Raw genomic sequence first — 25,797 nt, 5'->3', positions numbered from 1 at the left:
AACCCAACCCAGGAGCTCCGCTTTTAGACTTTGCTAAATCGATATATTATTACCTCAAAAGCTGCACAAGACTTGATGGGATAAATGCAAATCTTCATCAGCCTTAGGTCCTCTGAATGATGGACACTGTGGACAGACTTAGGAAGCTGAGATTTAAACACTTGGCAATCATCAAGCATTTTAGCATTGGCAGATGCTGTAGGATAATTTTTCTGCTCTGTCGTTGAATCTACAGCTAAATCCTGTTGGAAGTTGCTACGGATGTCATTTGAAGCACTCTTTTTGTGACAAGCAGGTGCAACTGTATCTTGAAAATGTTTGCCCAGTACTGATTCTGTGGTTAACATAGCATCACTGTGCAAACTGTCCTGTGCACTAGAGGTGACATTTAAGTCACCATCTAGAAAGCATTCTTCAAGGAAATTTAGAAATGTTTCTGCATCAGCAAAGTTTGACATGTAGCCAAATGAGATTCTCACCGAGCCAGTAGGTTTTCCTTCAATAAGATCTACATCATCCCCACACACGTGACCTGCAGACAGATTGTCCTTCACTTGCTTATTTGATAGGCTCAGAAATTTCTGACAGGCCCCTGTGTTGCAAAAGCAACCTGTCCTTAGGTGAATATTGTATAAGCTGGCCATCTTTTCTACCTGTTAAAAATAGTATAATTTTTTAGCAACACTTTTAAAACATGATTAAAATTAAGCAAAGCTGATGTGATTTTGAGGACAAGAAATACCAACAACAGCCCAGAAAGATTTCAACTGTCTTTTAACTTTCTGGTAGAAAACCCTTCAGAAGTAAAGTCCAGCAGGTATATTTTGCAGGTTGCAGGTTGCAATTTAATTTTAACTGGAAAACCGCTGGCACTAAAAATAATTAATAACCTATATACTGGTCAGAGGTTCTTACATAAAGTAGTTCGCGTCTTTCACATATTGAGAACATGATCGATCCGCTATAAGTACTTATGAGACCAGTGAAATTTCTTCAAAGCCATCTGGATGGCCGTTCCATAGATGTTTCCATCGATTCCAGATTTGGCTCGGGTCTTCCCTCAACAACAGAAGATTGCCATCACAAATAAAGCAAATAAATAAAGAAATGAAATGATATAAGTCTTAAGATTTTAACCGACGGAATATACTAGCACAAACTCAGTGTGCTTTTATTTTGGTACTCACAGGGAAGAAATAACCAAATTCAGCAGATATTTCAGATGATATTTCAGATGTTTCTTCAAAAACGATAATTCATTGCAGGCTTAAAATAATAGGAGTATACTCTTCTCCCATCGCTCATGTAACAGTTACAGTAAGTCTACCACCTGTAAGTGCCAGCAGTTTTCCAGTTGTAATTAAATTTCAACCTGCAACCTGCAGCCTGCAAAATATACCTGCCGAGTAAAGTCTTGCAAGAAGATGCAAGTCATGTGCCTTGGATAATACAAACACAGGTAAAACACTCATGATTTTAGCAACAGCACTTGGGGGAAAAAAACCATCCAAACGGGTTCAAGGCTTGCAGGATACTTTCTGTGATGTCTGTCTTGCAAAAACAAACTTAAATTATATTATGAGGGATCCAGGTATTCTGTTTTGAGGTGATATTTAGTCACTTGGACTATAGTTTTGGCTAACATCAAACAACCCGCAGGACTTTGTGAATTCAACAAATATTATTCCAGCGATAAAAACAGATCACGCAGCGATTGGGCTAGCTTCAACCAATTCGTATCAGCGTGTTAAGGACGGTGGCTACTATTGTACACACACATTCTGCGCATCATGCAAGACATGGTTTACTCCATGCGTGTGCTAGGGTTGGCATTGACGTAATCAACTATGCTACCAAGTACGCGACTAAAATGAAAGCAAAAGTTTCCTGCTGTGACCAAATCAAGTTTAATGAACCTGTACTAAAACCAGGAATACCAGAATAGCATATCGCTGACCACTAGCTGTTAACGGCTTCAGGTTAAAAAAACTAGCTGTTATCTGTCAAAAATTATACTGAAATCCAAATGAAAACATGTACCTGCAGATGGCATAGTGCGTGTGCAAAACAAGTGCAAGAGACGCAAAAATTTAACTTACTGGGGAGATGACGGGAAAAAATGTAACAGGCACCATAAAGTTTTCAAAAACGATGAATAACTTTAAAAAACGTGCAGTTACCCCTACATTTTATGTTATGAAATGGAAGTGGCAAGCCTATTCAACACGTGATTAGTTTCTGGTTGTGAGGAAAAGCTGTTTAGACTGTATTTTAGCTGAACCAGAGGAAGGCTGTCAGAGACACCAAAAGTGCTGTGGCAACCATTTTGTCATTAAAAACATACCAAAAATGGTTTTTATGTTATGTTTCACCAAGTAGTTTTAAGATATTTATAAATGTGTTTGTTTTTCTGTACATAAAGGTGAATTCTTAGGAAATTTGTGAAGAACTATCCTCTCCTTCTTTTTCAGAAAAATGCTGATGTTAGCATTTCTGTTGAGATTCAAGGCTAATTATCTCAAAAAAAATGTGTGGCTACCCCCATTTTTCTTTGTGGATTCCAATAGCCCTTGCAAAGATCTACTTTTTCCGCACAGTCTTAATCTGGTGCAAAAGCCTTTGTATTCAGTAGGCACTGTCCTTAAAGGCTGTGGCATTTGGAAAATGAATGTCTCACCTCTTGAAGATGGAAATTATCTTGATGACTTGAAAAATAAGTTCCCACAATGGAAAACAATGGGAGCTAATAACTTATCAGATTAACAATGGAATTGGCTGAAATATAACATTCGGGACCATGCCATTTCTTATTTTAAACAAAATGCCAAAGAACGAAACATAAGAAAGTTACTTGTATGCGGTGTTATTACAACAGTTACTAATCCCTACAAAATATTTCATAAACAGAGATGCTTTTATCACGACCCATATAAATCAAGATCTAACAACATGGACTGCAACACTAAAGAAATGTTTCTAAGCAACCTGAACATCATTCAACTATCTCAATAAATTAAAATGATACAACCATAAGGTGCATCTTGTGGAGATAAAATATCCCCTGAGGAAATAAAATTAATCCTAGATAGCTTTCAGAATAACAAATCACCAGGTGATGATGGATTACCAATTGAATATTATAAAACCTGTTGGGAATTAATTGGGGACTCTATTATAGAAAGTACAAGCGGGAGTCCTTTAAATATGGAGAAATGTCCAGCTCTCAAAGGAAAGCAGTTATCACTTAAATTGAGAAGCAAGGTAAAGATCAAACAGCAATTGGCAACTGACCTCTCTCCTCAATGTTGACGTGAAAAAAATTTCAAAAGTAATTGCAGTGACAGTAAAAATGTTTTGCCCAGCATCATACATCACAATCAAACAGGTTATGTAAAAGATTGTGACATTGGAGAGTCAGTTAGGTCAATTTTGGATATAATGGTGTTCACAGATAAAAAAAAAAACATCCTAGTATTCTGATTTTGATTTTTTTGATTCATTGGGCCAGCACATTCTATCAAAAAATTCAAAGCTGTGTAATAAATAATGGCTTTCATCAGATTATTTTCAATTACAAAGGGGCAGAGACCCCCTTTCTCCCTATCTCTTTCTTTTAGCCATTAAACCATGTTAGCACTTTCAATTTGCAAAAATCCTCAAACTGATGGAACTAAAATAGGAGAAAGTGAACAGGGGTTTCAAAATGTTTTGAAGTAGGCATCTGCAGCTGGAGGGGAAGGCGGCTGTGATGAATTAGGGGCCCCAAGGCCCCTCATCCTAGGGGGTCTTGGGTTATGCCACCCTCCCATAAAAACTAGGTTGGCCTGACCGGGAATTAAAACTGCAAGATGACCGAAGATAGCTATGAAAACACGATGATGCAACGGGCACAAAATACAGTGTGGAGGCAGTGTAGCTGAGTGGTTTAGGGCACTGGTGTTATAATCTGGAGGTCCCGGGTCCAGGGCCTCCACCCCGTCACAAGATTTATGTCTGTGCGGTTTTTCATTTGCATGTTATTTGGAGAAGTGTTTTACCCAAATTTATAGAGCTTTGTTGTAATTTTTGTTGTAATGAAATTTAGAATTAACAAAGGGTATTCTGTTTTGGAAGAGTCATTTATCAGTTAAGTATGTATTGTGGAAATCCACTTTATAGACATTATTTCCTTTCCCAATTTCCCATGCAGTGTTTCAGCCAGAAAATTTTACTTGAGGGTTAAAGTGGCCCCTGAAGACCATTTTTAGGGGCCACTGTTTTAGGAAAGGGGCCAATAAATTGAAAGCTACTGAACGAAAAAATGCATCAGGGTACCAAGCAAAATAAAACAGTTTATTAGGATCTATGAGAATTTAATAGTAAGTGCTTCTTGAAGTGTTTCTACTCAATAAAGTTTCTTTTGAATCAGATACTAGTACATGAAGGATCCGTGTATTATAAGAGTGCAATCCATAGGCATACATAACATAGTCAATGATCAAGGGTTTGCAATGCATCATAGGGCGATTTCGAACATGGTTAGCCATTTTGAAGTTTTCCAATGTGAGAGAAGCAAAAGGATGGATTGACTTCTTTTGTTATGTTGAATGTTTTAGAAGCAAAGATCTTTCAATATCATTTTCTAGAATGGCATAATGTGTGACAAAATAACAGTTATTGATCGTCAACACGGAGAAATGTAGTTGCCATTATGGCAACTAAACCAGAATTTTTGCTTTGTTACCAAAGATGAAATGTTAGTTGCATCGGCAAACATATCAGTCGCAATTTCGAGCCCTGGGATATCTTTTAGAATACTATGCCTGTGTTAAGCCTGTAGCCTTGAAAAAGGAAAGGGCAAAATGGGCCCTTTTTTCGTTTTTCTTGGGGCCCATCTCTGATTACGACGTGGGATTCCCGCAATGGCGCGGTCTGGCGGAAACACTGTAAATGAACAAAAAATAGGTCTGAAATGCGTATTTGTGGGCTTTTGCATAGTTTGTTCCATTCGGTTGGAGATTTTTGTTTTTCAATGTAAGTATCTGGGAGTTGAATTGCTACACGTGAGAAGGCAATCACTGGAAAGATAAAGGTGTAGAAATAGGTGAATTATGTAACATACATTTTTTTGGATCTCTGGCATCAACATAGACAAGTTGTTACTTTTAAGAAACAAATGTGTTACAGAATACTGTTTACTTGATTGAGTTTAAAGGGTATGCAGAATTGATGGATTTATGGCCACCACAGGAAAAACATGCAAAATATCAAAATTTCCCCACACACTTTGAATTTGTTTGTGTCCATTTATGCAACACATCAGGCATATTTTTAGGTACTCCAGCTTAAGATGCCAATATCTAGACAACCCATCAGGATATCAAAAAATATCAAAATAAGACTGTGCAGCCATTTTGCTTGTGTTGCAGCACCCAATAACCAATAAACTCAATAGAACAACCCTCTTTTGTTTCACATCTTACCGGCTCCTGGAGTTCTTAAAATAAAACCTTGCTTAAATTGTATTTTTATCATAAACCTCATTTAATAACCTTTCTTCTGACATGTAGATTGTTCCGGTTGTATTGAAACTGGCGTGTGTAGGAATTAATTTTTTTTTTCTGAAGGACACCCCTGAAGGTGGAAAGTTACCTTAACCACAGGGTATCTGAACACTGTATCAGCAATAACGCAATCATATACATACATGTAAAATAAATGTACTGTTATTTACCTGTGTTCCTGGGTCTTTTTGAACCAGTTTGAAGGGATTTGACTAAAAGCGAAGAAAGCCTGCATAGCAAAAAAATTGACCAACCCCTGCTTCTTCAATTTTTTGCTCTCAAACATAAATTTTGTGAAATATGCGGTCGTATTAACATATAAATGTTCTGACGGAAAGTAAAATATACGGTCGTAATAACGTAGTGAACGGAAGTAAAATATAAAGTCATACTTACGTACTGAAGGAAAGTAAAATACACTGTCGTACTGACATACTGAACGAGAAAAGTAAAATACATGGTTGTACTAACGTACTCAAGAAAAGTAAAATTTACGGTCGTCCTAACGTCTTGAAGCAAAGTAAAATATACAGTCCTAGTAGCATTCTGAAGGAAAGTAAAATAATTATACAGTCATATACTAACGTACTGAAGGAAAGTAAAATATACTGTTGTACCAATGTTTTGAAGGACAGTAAAAGGTACAGTTCTGCAAATGTACTGAAGGAAACTAAACTGTACGGTTGTACAAACGTACTGGGCCCGGTTGTTCAAAACCGCGATTTAACTAACATCCAATTAAGCCTAATTGTCAATTAAATTTCCTAATTGTGGGTTAGCTAATCAGGTGTTAGAAAATGGTTGCTCAAAAGGAGATTAATCTGCCGATTAACTAATCCGCAATTGAGCGTAAAGTGGATTATTTCAATTGATTATAATATATTCTTACGCCATTTTAAGTCATAGAATTGCGCAAAACTTTTGTTTCCAAATGGCCTATTATTTACTAGACAATATGAAAGGCTGTGGGCAAGAACGTCCCATAGATTTTTCGGCCATTTTTGAAAGTGCTCAAAAATAGCTGGCATGTGGGCTTCGTTTTACCTGAGAAACATTGCTCTGAAGTTTCTCTTCGTTCTCAAGAAATAACGTATCCAAAAAAGGCACACACTTTGGAAAAACCAAGAGGTTTATTGCATATGCAATATCTCGAAAACAAAGTGAACTTTAGTGCAAAAACTATGCGACATTGCTTAACCTACCTAAAGAAAACTGCATGCGAAATTTGGAGCATTTTCGACAAAGTTCACTTTTCATTAAAATACCTAAAGCCCTTTTCCCACCGAGTCCTTCAAATAAATGAAGCCAGGCCTTTGTTATGATAAACTGAGCCAATCCTTTGTTATAATAGCCTTGCCAAGCCTTTGTTATAAGTCAAAGTCTTGCCTTGATTTATTATAACAAAGGATCAGCCCGCCGCAACCGCAAGGACTTTGATTTCACTTAGAAACCAGCAAAATGTCAATTTCGCGCAACGTATATAAGCTCAATTTTGATGATTTCAGGTCAAAAGTGGTTAAAATGTTTACTCATGTTAATGCGTGACAGCAAGGACGTTGATTTCTCTTAGAAAGCAGCAAAATGTCAATTTCATGTAACATATAGGCTCAAAAATGTTGATTTTAGGTCAAAAACGGTTTAAATGTTGATTTCACGTTAGCAAGTGATGGCAAGGATGTTGATTTCTCTTAGAAAGCAGCAAAATGTCAATTTCACGCAACATATAAGCTCAAAAATGTCGATGGTAGGTCAAAAAAGGTTTAAATGCTGATTTCACGTTAACGCGTGACGGCAAGGATGTTGATTTCTCTTAGAAAGGAGCAAAATGTGAATTTCACGTAACGTATAAGCTCAAAAATGTCGATTTTAGGTTAAAAAAGGTTTAAATGTTGATTTCACGTTAACGCGTGACAGAAAGGATGTTGATTTCACTTACAAGACAGCAAAATGTTAATTTCACGCAATGTATAAGCTCAAAAATGTCGATTTCAGGTCTAAATAGGTAAAAATGTTGATTTCACGTTAACGCGTGATGGCAAGGATGTTCATTTCACTTAGAAAACAGTGAAATGTTGATTTCATCAGAACGCATTACAACAGAGATGCTAATATCACATAAGGTCAGTAAAATGCTCGAGGCTCTTGTGGTTAGGGTTTTAAGTTAATTAGGATTAGAGATTAGTCCAACGTTATTCAGCAAAGTTAGGGCTTCAGTTGTGGTTTGTTTAGGCAACTAGCAACAGTCACCATAGGTTGATTTCCCTACTTAATAGTCAAGTTTGTTAGTTGCACTATGAAAAAAAATAAAAAAAATAAAAAATAATTAAATAATAATAATAATAATAATAATAATAATAACAATAAAAACCAGGACTCTTACGCCATGTTCAGTCAGCTGATAAACATCGAAACTACCTTGTCGAACTAGGATGGTCAAATCAAATACAGCAATCAACGTAGATGTCACTACCAAACAGTCAAAGAAGAGGGCCTATAGAGCATTTTTATTGCCACGCAATAAAAAGTAATATCAAAAACCATTCAGTAGATAAGGTCAAGAAATTGTGATATTACAGAGGATAAATAAAGAAGACAGTTCTCCAAGTTTAAGGTGGGTGCATTGTCCCAAACTTGAGACATTCCTCGAAATGTTCCGCGCAAATTTACAGAACCTCATATGGAGCCGCCATGTTGGTGTTCTGTGGTACACCAATATGGTTGCCGGAAAATAGCGTTAACATCTGGAACTTACTTTGGTTATCTGAGACAATGATTATCTTGCACTGAACAAATAAACATTAAATAAGCACTTTTCCAAATACAGCGTCTTAAATGGCTAAAAATCACAAGATAAATACATATTTTTCGACAAACGTGATCGTAGCTTTATGTCACGCACCGCCATAACTTCGAAATTTAAAATGCGCTAGTACTTCTTATGCTTGATGAGGATAACAACTTTTATGGCTCTTTAGTTTTGGATTTAAGAATTTGATGACTTCACGTGAAAATGCTCTATAAATAGGGTTGACAGCTAAACAAATTAACCCTTCGCAACATACGGGTCTCCATACATCTGCATGTCCGCCGATCCCAGAAGTTCAAAACACTACAAATCATGCCGATATGAGATAAAATCAACGCAACCTGGATCACAGATCTAAGTTACAACTGATCGCTACTTGTTGGCCATTATTATGTTTAAATGAAAAATGAAAAACAATTTAGTTACCAGTTTGAGAAACGTCCGCAGAATGTGATCGCAATGCATGGCAAGAAGGGTCTTTACACCTTGTGTGTGGGAAAACATGGCGGTTGATAAAAGACAAATTTTATAACTCTAAAACCAGTTCTTGCTTTCCAAACTTTGACACTAGCAAGGCTTGGCAAATGGGCAACAACTCACAAGAGGGTATTTCTCTTGGGCAAGAACTGCTCTTGGACTTTGCTGCCTGGCTCAATCTGACTTCAAACGTCGATAACACGATTACAGTATACCAGCTGCCTTCAAAGTTTCAGAACACATTTTGATTCTTTAAAAGGTGCTGATCACTTACGGGTTTATCAAGACTTCATGATGCCTCTCAACCACCAGGCAGCCATACAAGGTACTTTAAAACAATGCTATGGATATTAGTTGACAGAGCTCTAATGCTGCACATCTCTTTTTTGTTTGATGGTATTTCGTTTGACGCTCGATCGATTCACGTGTTGTGTTCACTTCACAATAACCGATGTAAACAATCTGTTCCCAGATTTCCTCTCTATATACTATTTTCCTTTGACTTAAAGACAGCTAATTAGGTTGTGTGAAATACACTATAAACAGTCTGCCTGTTTGCTCTTCAACAAAATAATAAGGTTTCTTTTGTTTTTTGTTCAACAAAAGATCTCCAAAAGATGCCGCTTGGAAAACTGAGTTTTTTAGCATACGTTATTTCTCAAGAACGAGGAGCACCCCAGCGAAAAAAACTTCAGAGCAATGTTTCTCAGGTAAACCGAAACCCGCATGCCAAAATTCAGCTATTTTTGAGCACTTTCAAAATGGCCAAAAAACCTAAGGGATGCTCCTGCCTGTGGCCTTTCATATAGTTAGTAGGTTTTAAATTATATTAAGTGTCCAAAATTAGTAGGAGGGTGTTTCCGCTCAGCTAAATATTTTTTCGACATGTTAATAAAGTTTATGTATGTTCCCCGGCCAAAAATCTGCCTGTGAAACTGTGGTCTTGTTTCCTCCAACTGTATCACAACTTCTATAAATATATGGTTGTACTAACGTACTAGAGGGAAGCAAAATATACAGTCCTACTAACGCACTGAAGGAAAGTAAAATATATGGTCTTACTAACATACTGAAGGAGGAATGTAAAATATACCGTCGTACTAACGTACTAGAGGAAATTAAAATGTACGGTTGTACTAATGTCCTAGAGGATAATAAAATACACGGTAGTACTAACGTTCTGAAGGAAAATAAAATATGCGGTTGTACGAACGTATTGAAGGAGGAAAACGTGTCGCAAGGCCACACAAACAAAAGAATGCTCTGAAAATTACTGAAAATTTCACAAGATAACCAAAGATTGACAAAGATGTTGGTGAAGATGATCCCAAGATGTTTTGATCATACACCCACGAATTTAAGTACAATTTAGGAGTCAATGTATGGTCATACTAGTGTACTAAAGGAGGAAAGTAAAATATACTGTAGTCCTAACATACTGAAGGAGGAAAGTAAAATATATGGTCTTATCTTTTTCTCAACTGGTGAGCGAGCAGATTTAAACAAGTCCTGCAATCTGATTGGTTCCAGAATTTTCCCATCCAACCCACCACAGTGGGGGGATTCTGTCGTGTTGATCTTTTTTCTGGAATGAATTAGCATTAATCCTCAATCTTTTACTCTTTTTACACTTCCATTGCTGATTAATCAATGCAAGTTCATCACCGCTCACCCTTAAATGGCAAGGAAAGTCACTGTAAGTAAATTCAATTGAGTGTTTTGAAGTTGTGAGAGTTTGTTTGGTCGTTTGTAGCTCGGCCCTGTAATGGCGCATAATCCTGTGTGGATCTCTCTCTGCACAATTTTAAGTAAAAAATGATTCAGTTTCAGTCCAGTTTATCTCTCTGGTTGTTGCTGCATATGAGAGAATTTCTCTGGAGAATTTCTCTGCTTTCTACTTTTCAATTTACAGTAGAAAAGTCTGATTTCAAGTGATTAGCAACGACTGACAGAGATTGTTTTTGTAGTACAACTTCAAACTTTGCATGAAATTTCACACTGCATAAACACTTCTGGAGAACTTAACTGGTGAACTAAATGCAACTAACATAAAGTAGTGTGAAATAAATCTTTTATTTAATACATCCTTCTTTTTCTAGTATCTGAGTTACTTGCTCAACGCAAAGATATTTGTTACAAATGGTTTGTAGATGGCGTGTAAGCCAAAACAATGACAAAGTTGCATAAACAAAACCATTTGTACGCCAATTTACTGCAGGAAAAACAATAAACATGTTATTAGCCGGCTTGGGTCAGTCCGTGTAGTAACAATCTGTGACCAGTGAGTCGGTCTTGAAAATGCTGCCCGAGGTCACAGGCCGAAGGCAGCAATTTCTAAACAGAGGTCACAGGATATTACAAAGTATGCTCTTACTAGGGTTTGAGTAACAGAAACACCCACAAGAAATAAGTGGAGGATAGTATTAAAATCCTGCATTTCAAAACATTGTAATGAAATTGTTGTTCATGAATTTAATGTACTTTAAACTCACTGATATCAAGTTTTACCCCTAAATTGTACTCAAATTCGTTGGTGTATGATTTAAACATCTTTGGATCTTCCTCTAAAGTCTTCGTCAATGTTCAGTCATCTTCAGAAATCTTTAGCAATCTTCCAACATGTTCGGAAAATGTTCAGAAACATTTGTGTCGAGTTCAGACAAGTTTTGGAGAATCTTGTAATTATAGTAGTAGATGTCGGCCGTATATGTTGTGTTTTCGCTGAATGTTCGCATAAAGATAACCAAAAAAATAATAACTCCTCACATCGTGAACTCGGGCTGCCTGTGTTCTAAACAGATCAAACAGACACAGGAACACAGGTAAATAACAGTATCGTTATTCTACATGAATGTACTTGATTATGTTATTGCTTCTATTTATCAACTATTTGTTCCTCATTTTGCCATGTCCGTATTTATGCGTATTTATTTACAATATCATATAAATAAATAGCGGAACACGTAGTTTGAATTCTCCTCAATTCTCTTGACTGTTGATCATCTAAGACATTCAATCACGGCTTAAATTATTCGAAAACTCATACAGATCATCAATTTTGTGACTTTCGATGTCTTTTTTTTTCGGCAATCAAGTATGGTTGACCCTGTATGAGCGGGCACCTTCAGGAAATGAGCTATCTATATAATTACAATAGCTTCTATTTATAAAAACGCTTGTGCAAAAATTTATTCAATGTAGAGCATTTCTGCAGTAAGATATTGAGTACTTGCGAAAGAAATTCAAAGAATAACTAACTTGACACCGTGCAAGCGACTGTAAAACAGCCTTAGACAGTGGATGTTTGAAACACCACTTTAAAAACAAAAGAACAAACTTAAGGTTTGGCTTGTAGGCAATTTTAAAGCTCCCATTCGATTTGCATTCATGAAATTCTTGCTTGCCCAAAGCACAGGGGACCCAAACACTGTATCAGCAATAACAATCATTTACATTGAATTTCATGTAAAATAAATGTACTGTTATCTACCTGTGTTCCTGGGTCTTTTTGAGCCATTTAGCAGGAATTTGACAAGAAGCAAAGGCAGTTTACATTTCAAATATCATCTTGTCTACCGTCTTGTAAATGCGACAATCTGATTACGTCTCAAATTTTCATTATCTTCATTAACTATTAACTCTCATCGAGGGAGATATTCTCAGGTTTCGTAAAGTCCTAAAACCTTCAAGAAGAACAATGACTTTATGGGATTATGCAATAATTGCATAATCCCACAAAAACTCTGGCTGGAAAGTAACCAATATCTGCAGGTCACCTGTTTTAATAACCAAGGTCTTGGTAAGTGTTATCAGCCTCAGCCTTCACCTTCAGCTGATATCAATTTTTCACATCCTTGATTATTCTGGATGTCACTAAAAACCTTGTCCAATAATCTCCTTTTAGCTTTATTATATGGTAAGCTCTGTGAGCAGGCAAGATGAACCAAATCCTGAGCTGTGATTGGCTACCCAACCAGGCAGGATGACATTTTTTATAATTATGGCTAGCTCTATGAGCATGCTAGATGAACAAAATCCTGCCCTGAGATTTGCTACCTAAGCGGGCAAGTTGGCACTATCTTACTCGGTCCATAAGCAAACAAAAAAACCTGACTTCATGCTTGGTCAATAACCTCCAGCAAATTACCACTTAACAGTATCTAACTTGACCAAAAAAATTATGCCAATTTTTCTTCTAACATTCTCTTACCTCACTATATCCCACAAAGTCTCCATTTGCTCTTCGTAAGTTAAAGTTTATTATAGGACCTTGCCTTGTCTTGTCCTTAAAATCAGTGTCACAGTATATCTTGCACAATTGTTTACCAGAGTCGTGTGTCATTGACGACATCTTGTTGTACACATATAACGCAATGCTGTGAGTGTGATTCAAAACAGCTGTCATAGATCCTGTTAGCTTTTCAAACACATTGAATGCATGATGCAAAGCAACAATTTCTAAAAAGGGAAGAGTGCCGTCTTCAAATCTGTAAAGTAGATAGAAAGTATTCCAAAATGGTTAACTGCTAACAGCAAACTCTTGCTATGTTTTCACGAGAGGTTTACTACAATTAATGCTTACCAAGGTTTTGTAATTAAAAGGCAGTTATTAGAGAATACATATACTTTATTACTTACATATACTTTATTTAACCTCAAATTTACAGAGTAGCTTGTTAGCTAATATCTTCGAGAGAAATAAATATTAGAAAGAAAAAGTAAATAGATAAAATAAAATAAAATGAAATACAATTACAATTATGTTAGAAGCTGTTTATACGGAACTAATTAACTAAAGTTGGCCACATACTACCGACAGTTTGAGTTTTGGTCGGAAAGCAAGTGCTGCTGCAGCAATGTACATTGCACAGAAACTATTGGAAAATTATACAATTTCTGACTTTACTCCAATGTCGAATGCAGGTCTCTGTCAATTTGCAGGAGGTGATGTCGAGCCAAACTCTACTTAAATGTAAAGCTTTGTTGATGAATAGTGGAAAGAAATTTTGATATCTTGCTGAACCATGAGGAGCTTTACCCTCTAAAAAAATTCTGTCCAGGAGGTCTTTTAATCTTGTACATGACTTATTATCGCACGCCAGGAAATGTAACATGAAACAGGACCCAATACATGCTTTTATTTGTCACGCAGTTTTGCCTTTGCGAACATGCCTGAAGCCAGTGATGCGTTTGTCGCATCTTTGTTATGGTACTTTCCTTGCTAAACCACCAGAATGGCTCATTGTGGGGCTTAAAAGAGATGGTTACAATTTTATGACATTTTTCTGTGTGGAAACATTGCCAACACTGTCGCGTCAAGGGAAGCCAGTTTGTACCAAAATAATTATGACAATTATTATGGCGAAAGCCGCTAGTAGAAATCTACTGTGGTAACATATGTATGAATGCCGAACAAGACTGAAATCAGTAATAACTTTATCATTAGTCTTAATTTTGGCATAGCGAAATAGGGATACATGGCGCACGACACTTTCGATTGATGAACATGACTTCGAGTATATTCTATGTTTTTGTGATGTCAAGATATCGCAGTTTACCTTGCAATATTTTTCTAGCTATGTAGCTGGTATAGACGAGTGCGAATCCTTAAAGCCAGGTCTTGGAATAAATGACGTTTTCTTGGGTTAAGACAACGAGACATGCATTTGGTGTTTTTGTGTCTCAATGATCATTGTTCATGTCGGACTAAATTATTTTTGGCGAGAAATTTCCGCACAGCATTGCCATCAATCTTCCGATCCACAATGCCATGGAACAAGGAAAACACTGAAGTGGTAAGTTGCACTGAAATTATTAAATATGCTGATATCAGAGGGCTTTCATATTTGCGTACAAATCTACCCTAAACCAGAGAAGAGAGTTCTGTAGAGAATGGTTGTCATATGTCGCAATGAAGCGAATTATCTGATTGACTTTGTGCTCAATACATACTTAACTCAGCTTAACTTGTTCTGTCTTGCTTGGGTAATCAGTTCTTTATTGAGCTGTTGTTATCTGTTGAGCTGACTATTAACCTACCACGCTAGCTCATTCTGTCTTGCTTGGCTAGTCAGTTCTTATTGAGCTGTTGTTATCTGTCGAGCAGAATATTAACCTGCCGCGCTAGCTCATTCTGTCTTGCTTGGGTAGTCAGTTCTTATTGAGCTGTTATTATCTATCGAGCAGAATATTAACCTGCTGCACTAGCTCATTCTGTCTTGCTTGGCTAGTCAGTTCTTATTGAGCCGTTGTTATCTGTCGAACAGAATATTAACCTGCTGCACTGGCTCATTCTGTCTTGCTTGGGTAGTCAGTTTTTATTGAGCTGTTGTTATCTGTCGAGCAGAATATTAACCTGCCGCGCTAGCTCATTCTGTCTTGCTTGGCTAGTCAGTTCTTATTGAGCTGTTGTTATCTGTCAAGCAGAATAATTATTAACCTGCTGCCTTAGCTCATTCTGTCTTACTTGGGTAGTCAGTTCTTATTGAGCTGTTGTCATCTGTCGAGCAGAATATTAACCTGCCACGTTAGCTCATTCTGTCTTGCTTGGGTAGTCAGTTCTTATTGAGCTGTTATTATCTGTCAAGCAGAATATTAACCTGCCGTGCTTGCTCATTCTGTCTTGCTTGGGTAGTCAGTTCTTACTGAGCTGTTGTTATCTGTCAAGCAGAATATTAACCTCGTGCTCTAGCTTATTCTGTCTTACGTGGGCAGCCAGTTCTTATTGAGCTGTTGTTATCTGTCGGGTAGAATATTAACCTCGCGCTTTAGCTAATTCCGTCTTACATGTACTTGGGTAGTCAGTTCTTGATTGAACTGTTGTTATCTGTCGAGCAGAAAAATAATGCTAACCTTTTCTGCTTTATCTATTTCACCTGCTTGCACCCTAGCATTTCTTGCCTTCTTTGAGAGGTCCGTATTTTGAGTTGTTTCTGTATTTTGAGAAAGGAATCATCTTCGTGCTTAACATAATATCTGCCTCTTTTTTTTCTTTCTCCATAGGGAAGCTGGTCTGCTAGCAGTATTTGTTCCACAAACACGAAAGTTTGGAATGTTACCTCAGTCTTATATGTTAACTTGAGATTTCAGGACATTTAATAAATATTATTACGGCCATTTCATGAAACATGACAATATACAAAGCTGCGGACCACATGAGAAAAATAATGCCGCTGGATGGGCTTTGTAACTAAATTAGTGTCATTATGTGTTACCACAAATGTGACAAATAACACCTCAGTCGTACAACACTTGCCAACTTCGATCTTCAGTTGCAGTTAATAATAAGCCATGAGTGGCTTCAACACACCCATGGCTTATTATTAACCTAATTTGCATAGATTTTTTTTTTGTGGGCAAAGCTCCTCATGGCGGGGCTTCCCCCAAAAAACCTGAAACGGCATCTGCCGCAGAGCCCAGGCTACATAAATGTTTACCGGTACTTCTTCCTATTCAGGGCCGCTTTAGATTTCTTCTCCATAGACCCCAATTACAATTTTTTTCTGTCTCTCTTTGTGGTAGGTCTTCTTCTAGTTGCACCTGCCTGCACACTGCCACTAAACTACTGAGCTTCTAACAGAAAGGAAACGCTTACGGCACTTGACGATGAAAGGGAAACAGCAGTCCAGGATTTCTTGGCCTAAACATGAGTTAATTTAGCTTTTTTTGCCCACTGATTCAAAACCTACTTATATTAGAAATTTTGTTTATTTTTCTCTTCTTTACGCACTGAACGCTTGAACACTTGCTGCCAAGATGTTGCGACGTCTGCTTTTCCTCGGTTACCATTGGTTACTGAGCTACGACATGCCTGATGAGGCGTTCAACTGTCAACAAACCTAGGTTGGCTTACTTTTTATTTTGCTGCCATTTACCGAGGTTTACTACTGTGTTTACACGATTAAAAATTTCACTTCAATAAAGTTAAAACAAAACCAGGGTAAACTTTTCTCATGAAAACACGGGCTCTGTGAAGTAGGTAAGTATAAAACTCTTTACTGACCACTAAACAGTAGAAACAGCCAAACCATCCCTAACAGTTACAAATTAATTCACTAATTACCATCAATTTCAGTTACTGACACTTTGACTGAATCACAGTTACTGTATTCCTTTAAGCAGTTTGCAATGAGCCTCTGTCAATCATACCTTATAAGAAAGGCATTTCCCTTTATTACTCACTCAAAATTCAATCCTGAACTCAGCAGACGAGAAGTGAAATGCAGGCCTAACATTATTGTGCGAGTCTGAGCTAACTATACCATACATTGTATTTTCACCACTGAGAGACTTTGCAGGTGTTGATGTCACAAGAAAATGTTCAATTAGCTACGTAAATTCTCATGTTTAATTAACATACCCAAATTCGCAATTAGCCAATCAGAAGCCATGTCTACTATCCTGATATCAAGTCACTGACCTGATATGGCTACGATATCATGTTCACATTGGTCTTGCCATGGGTATTTTGGCTTGACCATGTCTTTCTAAAATACAAATGGCTCAACCAATCTTGCCCGATTTGCCACCAAAATGTACCAAAAGGGTATGATTACAGTCAAAGCTCTCGTAAGCGACCGCCTTGGAAATTTAAAAAACTGGTCTTACTAGAGCTGGTCACTTACAAGAAGGAGCTCTCGTAAGCGACCACATGGTGAAACAATAGAGAGTGGTCCCTTATGAGAGCTTCATGTTGATGTTAGGCTCTGTGAGTGGTCGTTGCCACGCAGGCCAAGTGGTTGCTACAGAAATGACCTTGAACTTTTACAGATACAATACTGCACCGTACAAGATCTTTATCAATGAATCATTAGGACAGTGTGCAGTTTCATTTAAGTGTTGATTTATATGTAAAAGGCTCTGAGTGGTCACTTACAAGAGCTTAAAAACAAAGGAAAAGTCTAGTTGGGTAATCACAAAAGTGGCTGAGGTCACTTATGGGAGTAGCCGCTTACTAGAGCTTTTCATTACAAAGTTTAAGTTACAGTTCAAATGAGGTTTCACAAAGGCGGTCATAACTAAAGCTGGCCACTTATTAGAGTGGTCACAAGGAGAGCTTTGACTGTAGGTATAATTATCCACCATTCACTTCCTTACAGAGCTCACACATGACTCCCTAACAGAGACAGGTCATTAATAACCTGTCAACAGACTACTGACAGATACTAAGACTACCAGCAGATCAATGACACATCACTGACAAAACTACCCCCATTCTTGACGGACTACTGACAGACTAATGAAACATCACTGAAAGAGCTCTAACCTACTCACAGACCAGTTACAGACTACAGACAAACTACTGACAGATTTGCTGAGAGACCTATGGAAAATTACTGACAGACAATGAAAGATCACTGAAAGACCACTGACAGATCACCAACAGACAACTAATAAATCACTAACAGACTACACAAACATCACTAACAAACTACTGAAAGATCACTGACAGACTACTGAACAATCACTAATAGACCACTGAAAGATCACAGACTACTGACAGCTAGGTCACTGAGAGAGTACTGACATATCGCCAAGACTACTGACATACCACTGATAGACTACTGACAGATCACTAACAGACTACTGACAGATCACTAACAGACTACTGACAGATCACTAACAGAGTACTGACAGATCACGAACAGAATACTGACAGATCACCAACAGACTACTGACAGATCACTGACAGACTAATGACAGATCACTAACAGAGTACTGACAGATCACTAACAGACTACTGACAGATCACCGACAGACTACTGACAGATCACTAACAGACTACTGACAGATCACCAACAGACTAATGAGAGATCACCAACAGAGTACTGACAGATCACGAACAGAGTACTGACAGATCACCCACAGACTACTGACAGATCACCAACAGAGTACTGACAGATCACCAACAGACTAATGACAGATCACCAACAGACTACTGACAGATCACTAACAGAGTACTGACAGATCACAAACAGAGTACTGACAGATCACTAACAGACTACTGACAGATCACCAACAGACTACTGACAGATCACTAACAGACTACTGACAGATCACCAACAGACTAATGACAGATCACCAACAGAGTACTGACAGATCACTAACAGACTATTGACAGATTACCAAGAGACCACTGACAGATCACCAACAGACTACTGACAGATCACCAACAGACTGCTGACAGATCACCAACAGACTACTGACAGATCACTAACAGACTACTGACAGATCACTAACAGACTTGATATAATAACCCAAGTTATTCTCGCATTTTCATTGGTTCTTGCCTATGATCTATTAGAGGATAGACACACGATTGATGTCATCATTTTAAAGTTTTTCCCTATGTGTTTAAAATGGCAGAGAGTTTTGAAAATTTAGATACTATTTTACATGACTGGGGAAAGATAAGGTACAAAAACGTCTTGCCGAGGCATTGAACAGGTACAAGAGGCTGGAAGAAGAAAGAAATAGCCAGTTTTTTTGCTTTTTTTTCGAGAAAATGACTCAGAAAAATATACTCAAGCAGTCTCAGTCAGCAGCCAAGCGAGACTAAACCAAACACAACATTGATCTTGAAATTACCTTAGGTAACAAATCATTGCTTTGTCTCGAATTTAACAAAACCAATAAGCAAAATGTTTATGTCATTAATTTAGTTAAAAAAGTCAACTTTTTTCAGTCTCAAAATGATTGTTGACACACTTTGATTCCAGGAATTATACATCAAAACATCAACAGTTTAACTAAACACATAAGCTTAAGTTTAACCTTGTTTTCTGATGCGACTGTTCCAGTCCGTTTCAGGGCAAAGTAGCAAGAAAAGTAGAGCTCAGTACAGCTAACAGCCAACTGTATCCCAGCTACAAGGTGTCTCCGACAATATATCAAACTGATTTGAGAATCACCAACCACAGAGGACACAAATATCCTTGTCACTAATGGTCATTTCATCCAAAACTTGAATGGCCTCCAGTGTTGACCATAACAGCAAGTTTTTCAAGCATATTTTTTCAACTTCTGCAATATTCAAGACAACATCCAAGCTTTTCGGCTCACAGGGCTGCTCTGATGACAAAAACCGACTTGACTTTTCAGCATTTTCTTTAAGATTTGTAGATTTTGCAGTTCAATTCTGCTTTCGCTGTAAGTTTTAAATCCACGAGAAGCGACTTTCAACTCAAGTTTGACAGTGGCGTGATTTTCCTGGACAAATCACAATTCTTTGCTACACATAGCAACCGATGAGATTGCTTCATTTTGTATAGACAATGGATTACGTCAAATGGCTTTTTTTCGTGTTCACCAAAGTGGGCAAAGGCCGGCTTTCAAGTTATGCTGAAAGATTTTAAAATAAAAAAGCTTTTTCTGTTGTTTTTTATGATATAAAACAAGTAGATTCCATGTTGCCGTAGGTCTGTTCAGTAACAGATCACAGAAGACGTCAAAATGTGGTAAGAACATCAGTGACACAGTCAGCTATCACCTCGTGTGCCACTTATTTGTTCTCACACATCATCTGTGATCTATTACTGAACAGACGTACAGCAACATGGAATCCATTTGTTAAACTGACAGGTCACGAACCGTCTACTGACATATCACTAAGAGACTACTGACAGATCACTAATAGACTAATGACATATCACGAACAGACTACTGACAGATCACGAACAGACTACTGACAGATCACTAACAGACTACTGACAGATCACTAACAGATCACTAACAGACTACTGACAGGTCTATCACTAATAGACTTCTGACATATCACTAACAGACTACTGACAGATCACTAACAGACTTCTAACAGATCACTAACAGACTGCTGACAGATCACTAACAGACTACTGACATATCACTGAAAGACAACTGAAATATCAATAACAGACTACTAACATATCACTAACAGACTAATGACAGATCACTGATAGAGTACTAACAGATCACCAACAGACTACTGAGAGATCACTAACAGACTACTGACAGATCAGTAACAGACTACTGACAGATCACTGACAGACAACTGACATATCAATAACAGACTACTAACAGATCACTAACACAGTACTGGCAATTAAATTCCCTAAAAGACTTACATCAGACCACTGACAGGCTCCCTTCAAAGTGCAGCTTATGATGGCTGCTTTTGAATGCTCTTCACTCACTGTCTTATAGCTCTTGTGTAAGTCTTACTATTAATAAACTTAAGTGCAAAACAAGTTCACACACCTTTCAGCAAGGTTTTTCTTCATGATACGAAATCTTTCACCAGAAATTGTAGCCTGCACAGTTCCTCCGCCGTAGTAACAATTACGTAGAATGTATGAGCTACTGTTCCTAACAATAAGAGCACCCAAACCAGTTGGAAAACCAAACATCTTGTAAAAGGAAATGGGAACAAAATCGGCAGTACAAGAATTTAAGTCCAAGGGAGAAGTGCTAACAAATGAGGATGCATCAAGAACAACAAACCAATGACACAGACAACTGCTACTGAATAGAGATCGTTGTTGAGTTTGGGAAACCCATTCTAAAGGGTACTTTCTCCCTGAGAAATTACACATTGCAGGAAAGGCAAATAAGTTGTGGCAACAGTTGACATATTCTTTCACAAAGAAATCATCAGTTTCATCTCCATTGCCCAAAGAATCGACTTGTTTCAAATGTAAATGATCCTTTGTCCCTCCACTTGTGAACTGGAGTTGCTCCAACAAGTCTTTCTCAGTGATACAGATAACTTGTGCTCCACTTAAAGCTGCTCTTTCCCTGATACCAACCACTGATGTATGATTCTCGTGAAGATAACAGAAACGACTTCTGCGAGAGCTTTCCTTGCTGAATGCTGCCTGCCAATCAAAGCTCTCTGCCAATAGTTTTAAAGCAGCAGTAGCACCAGCAGTAAAAATCACAGTGTGCTTTTCACAGGAGGTATTAAAGTGCTTTAAAATTCTGCTGCGAACCTGCTCCAGAATATCACTAGACAACTGACTGCTAGGGTTCCTGCTGTGTGGATTCCCATAGACATTACTGGTTAAGTCATTGTAAACGCTTCTTATAACACTCTCTGGATACTGAGTTGTTCCAATATGATCCAGGTAGGTGATATCTGAGAGATACAATTCAGAAATATCATAGATACATGCAGCTTCATTTAACTATATTCAAGATCACAAACCTCCTTTAGGATTTCAATGAAGATAAAATTGCGCAGCACACTGATTCTTAAGAACAGATTTACGTGTACTTTTTATTGAAAAAAGAAAAAATTGAGAACTAGTACTCCATTCAATGTGTGATTGGCTTTCTTATTGCTAGAAGGGTGAAATGACTCAAAGGGTATGTACACTGCTGACTGGCATTTGTTTAGAGGCTTCTGAAAGGTTGAATATTGCATTACACTTGAAGAAATATTTCTATAGAGAAATAAATCCAGAAAAGAAATGCTACGATCACTAGTACAATAGGTAAGCTTAAGGTAGCCGAATACAGTTTTCGCGTGCGCTTTTGCTGATGTAATTCAGCACATGCACAAGGGTTGCAAAAAACAAACATGCCATCAATAGAGAGATCATTTTATTTGCCCAACACCCGCAGTATCTGTGCTATTTTTCTCTATAATTGAACGCAGTGTATTGATGGTTTTAGTCTTTTATTACAAAGATATGTTAGAACAGGTAACGATGCAAAGAACCCAGCAATTTTCAGCTTTTTCTTTCTTACTGAAAGAACCCAGTTAAATGCAGCGCATGCGTATTAAGTCAAAAAATTGCAATTGAATGAAAAATTGCCCTCTTGGAAATATGCCTATTTCTCGAGAACCACTCATTAGAATTCACGAAATTTGCACGAAAATACTTTAGGAAATAAGTAACTGGAGTATTGAAAATAATTGAACTTTAACAAAGGAAATTCTAAATATTCCAGTGAACCTTCAACAAGGGATAATTAAAGATCTCTCTGTTAAATTATCAGCAAAATGGTGTTAACTTGTGAGAATCATTACAAGCTTGTTGCATGCAAATTATAAAGAAAATCTAATGACTAGATTTTCTGCAAATAAACAAAACCGATTTTAAAGGCCTCCTTATATTTATTCATGTTGCCATGGCAACAGCACATACCTCAGCTTAACCATCAAAAAACCAACGTTTGTGTTGTTAACTTGCTTGCTGCCATTTTTGACGACGAAGGGATCAAGGGTTTTAGAGAAAAAGGTGAATGAAACACAGGTATCAAAAACTGTGTTCAGCCACCTTAATGCGATGGGTTTTGAATATTATTTTTTTATTTTTTTTTTCACAGAGACTAGTAAGTAGCACAAAGGAAGACTTCTTGTTGTTGTAACTTTTCATTTACTTTTCCAAAGCATTTTGACTCAAGCTGAGAGTTCTTCTGGGAATGATTACAACATACACTGAACAGCATATATGTGACCATTCACAGGAAAACAAACTTCAATGTTTGTCTGTTAAACAGGCAAAACCATTAATCATCCATTACTTTCCGCGTTAGAAGGTTTTCTCATAAATGTTAGACACATTAACTTTACCGTCAGCTTAGAATGTCAAAACATTAGAACAGAAAGTGTAAGTATTAGCCATTAACCTGTACCCCTTAGCCGTTAGCATCACACTACAACGTGCATGACAATGGCTAAGCGAAGGAAGTCCCACCATAAGGTTATAGACTTTATGGTACCTACAAACAGACTAATGATAAACCTTTAAATATTTGTAATCCAAAAGGATCAGTTGCTGCGTGGCACAATACACAGTTCAAAAGTTGTAAATAGTAATAATGCAGTGCCAAATTAAAACATAAAAACATCTAAACATTGTTTTCTATTTGGCACTGCATCATTACTAATGATAAACCTTGCTATGAAGTCAATGAACTAAATTATCATGTGATGTTCCACAGAAACACTGATCAGAGACAGCAATGGCGCATTTAAAAAACAAAATAATGATGTACGTATAGTGATGCCTTATATTTGCGTAACGTTCAAAACAAACAACTTGACGCAAGAAGGTCGCTTTTGTCGCATAATCTTTCTTTGTTGCCATATACATTTGAAGGTATTGCTCTGCAGATGTCATTAGCCCGATTAGTGCATCTGGGACTCCGGGACATCCCTATACACAATCTACATTCTGTAGTTCAACATTTCTATCTTGTCATAAATGTTATATTGATAGCGTTATTCTGAATCACAGAGCTATTAGGGGAAAGACACATGTAAAAACCACTTTAAAAAGAAGAAATTAGATAATTTCTTCGCCATGCGACGAAATAATACAGCGCAGCAAAAGAAAAATGAAAGTTGTACATCAAAAAGATGACAAACACAAGCCAATTATTTTGAGATAAATCGTATTTCAACTGTGTTAATTTAGTTCCCACTTAGTTCTTTTCTCAGGAGTTCTGTAGTAGCTGCATAAGACTCGCTTTACGTTTTTCCTTTCCATTTTAAGTGCCAAAGAAGTAATTTCTCCATTTTAGGAATGAAAACAAGACCCTGGAAGTTTGTAGAGTTGGTCTGCAACGCACCATGCTTAACTGCACTTTTCAAGCGCATGATTTTAAGACGAAAAACCACCTGTCTAGGACCCCTGAAGTCCTCTAAAAATATGCTCAGAAAGTCCATTCTTATTGGTTTATTTGTCCTTAACAACAATGGAACAATAGGAGAACCAAAATGTCTTCAGGGAGGGTAGGAAACCACATGCTTAACAATTGCATGCTCACAATTATTGATCATTTTTTAAGGTTCTGATCCAAGAAAAACAAATCCTCTTTTTTCTTTATGGATAGTTGTTTGCAACCAACATCTCCGCTTCTAGGCTTTGCTCAATCTATATATTACACTCATTCTTCGTTTAGCGCAAGCATACAGGGCAAGTTTGTGAAACCTGGTGATGTAAGCAGTCGTACGACCCGTAGCTCTCAATTCTTGCACATCTCTTTTTCTACATCCAAATCTGGATTGGGGACATTCTATTACTTTAGACAACTCTCTTAAACTCTGCGACTCTGTTCGTACTTTTAAACATAAATTAAGGGCTAATGTACTCGCCACTCCCCTCTCAATTAGTTTCAGTTTTATTACCATAATTCGTATCAAAAGAGATTTCTTTAAACGTAAAACGGTAAAAATGAACAATAAAATCCAATGTTTCGGAGTATTCATGACTCCATTATCAAGGAAAAATATACATGTATGTTAGATCATGCAAATTACAGCACCATAGTTTATTCTTTTTTACAATATTTATCTTCTAATTTTTAGTCTGCTTTTGACTTATTAATATTCTACTATTATTCATCATTGTACTATGGTAATTTTAAAAACACCATCATTCTAACTTATCATTTTGGGAGTATATAATGGCAGCCATGACAATTTTTTCGAACGATTTGTAGTCAAGTTTATTTCGTGGGAGCAAGGTTAGGAATTTGTTCGATTGTTTCTGATGTCGATCATTTCAAGCACATGCTTTTTAGCATGTTCGCTCTTTGCTGAAATCACCTCGGCTTTGTTTACATTTAATACTCTCTTAGTAACACTCATTAGAAAGTCATGTCTTTAACTGTAGCCTAATCAGAGTTTTTTTTTCTAACTTATCGGAACCAAGGAGTGGATTCGGAAGAATCTTCGAGTTACGCCTGAGCATCGAGGACTTCTCGTTTGGGATTCCTTCCGCGCCCATTTAACGAATGCAGTTAAAGATCTACTTGACAGACGAAACGTCAATGTTGCCGTAATTCCCAGTGGCCTCACTCCAGTTCTCCAGCCCCTGGATAAGTGCATCAATAAGCCATTCAAAGCAAAGGTCCGTACGCAGTACGAAGCCTGGATGATTAACGGCCCATTTACCTACATGCCTTCTGGAAAGAAGCAAGCGCTCAGTAAAGAGATGGTGTTGCATTGGATCGATCAAGCATGAAGAGAGATCCCAGTGAATT

At 37.4% G+C, this 25,797-nt stretch overlaps 2 protein-coding genes across 2 annotated transcripts in view; one reads left to right on the top strand and one right to left on the bottom strand.

Annotated features, from left to right (window-relative positions):
* Nucleotides 1–25,797, bottom strand: part of LOC145487501 (molybdenum cofactor sulfurase-like) — a 111,211-nt gene that overhangs the window by 82,264 nt on the left and 3,150 nt on the right. Inside the window, exons 2-4 of the mRNA XM_081466307.1 lie at nt 21,061–21,937; nt 13,037–13,313; nt 54–653 (exon numbers count right to left, since the gene is read on the bottom strand). Of these exons, the coding sequence (XP_081322433.1) occupies nt 54–653; nt 13,037–13,313; nt 21,061–21,937 (1,754 nt within the window). The remainder of the gene's footprint in view (nt 1–53; nt 654–13,036; nt 13,314–21,060; nt 21,938–25,797) is intronic.
* LOC145487527 (uncharacterized) overlaps nt 837–25,797 on the top strand; it is a 572,009-nt gene continuing 547,048 nt past the window's right edge. Inside the window, exon 1 of the mRNA XM_081466350.1 lies at nt 837–2,531. The gene's annotated coding sequence lies outside the window, so the exon portion shown is untranslated. The remainder of the gene's footprint in view (nt 2,532–25,797) is intronic.

Source organism: Orbicella franksi, chromosome 5, assembly GCF_964199315.1.
Source record: "Orbicella franksi chromosome 5, jaOrbFran1.1, whole genome shotgun sequence".
In the NCBI taxonomy this organism is placed as follows: Eukaryota; Metazoa; Cnidaria; class Anthozoa; order Scleractinia; family Merulinidae; genus Orbicella; species Orbicella franksi.
This window is presented reverse-complemented; position numbering and strand designations above follow the sequence as displayed.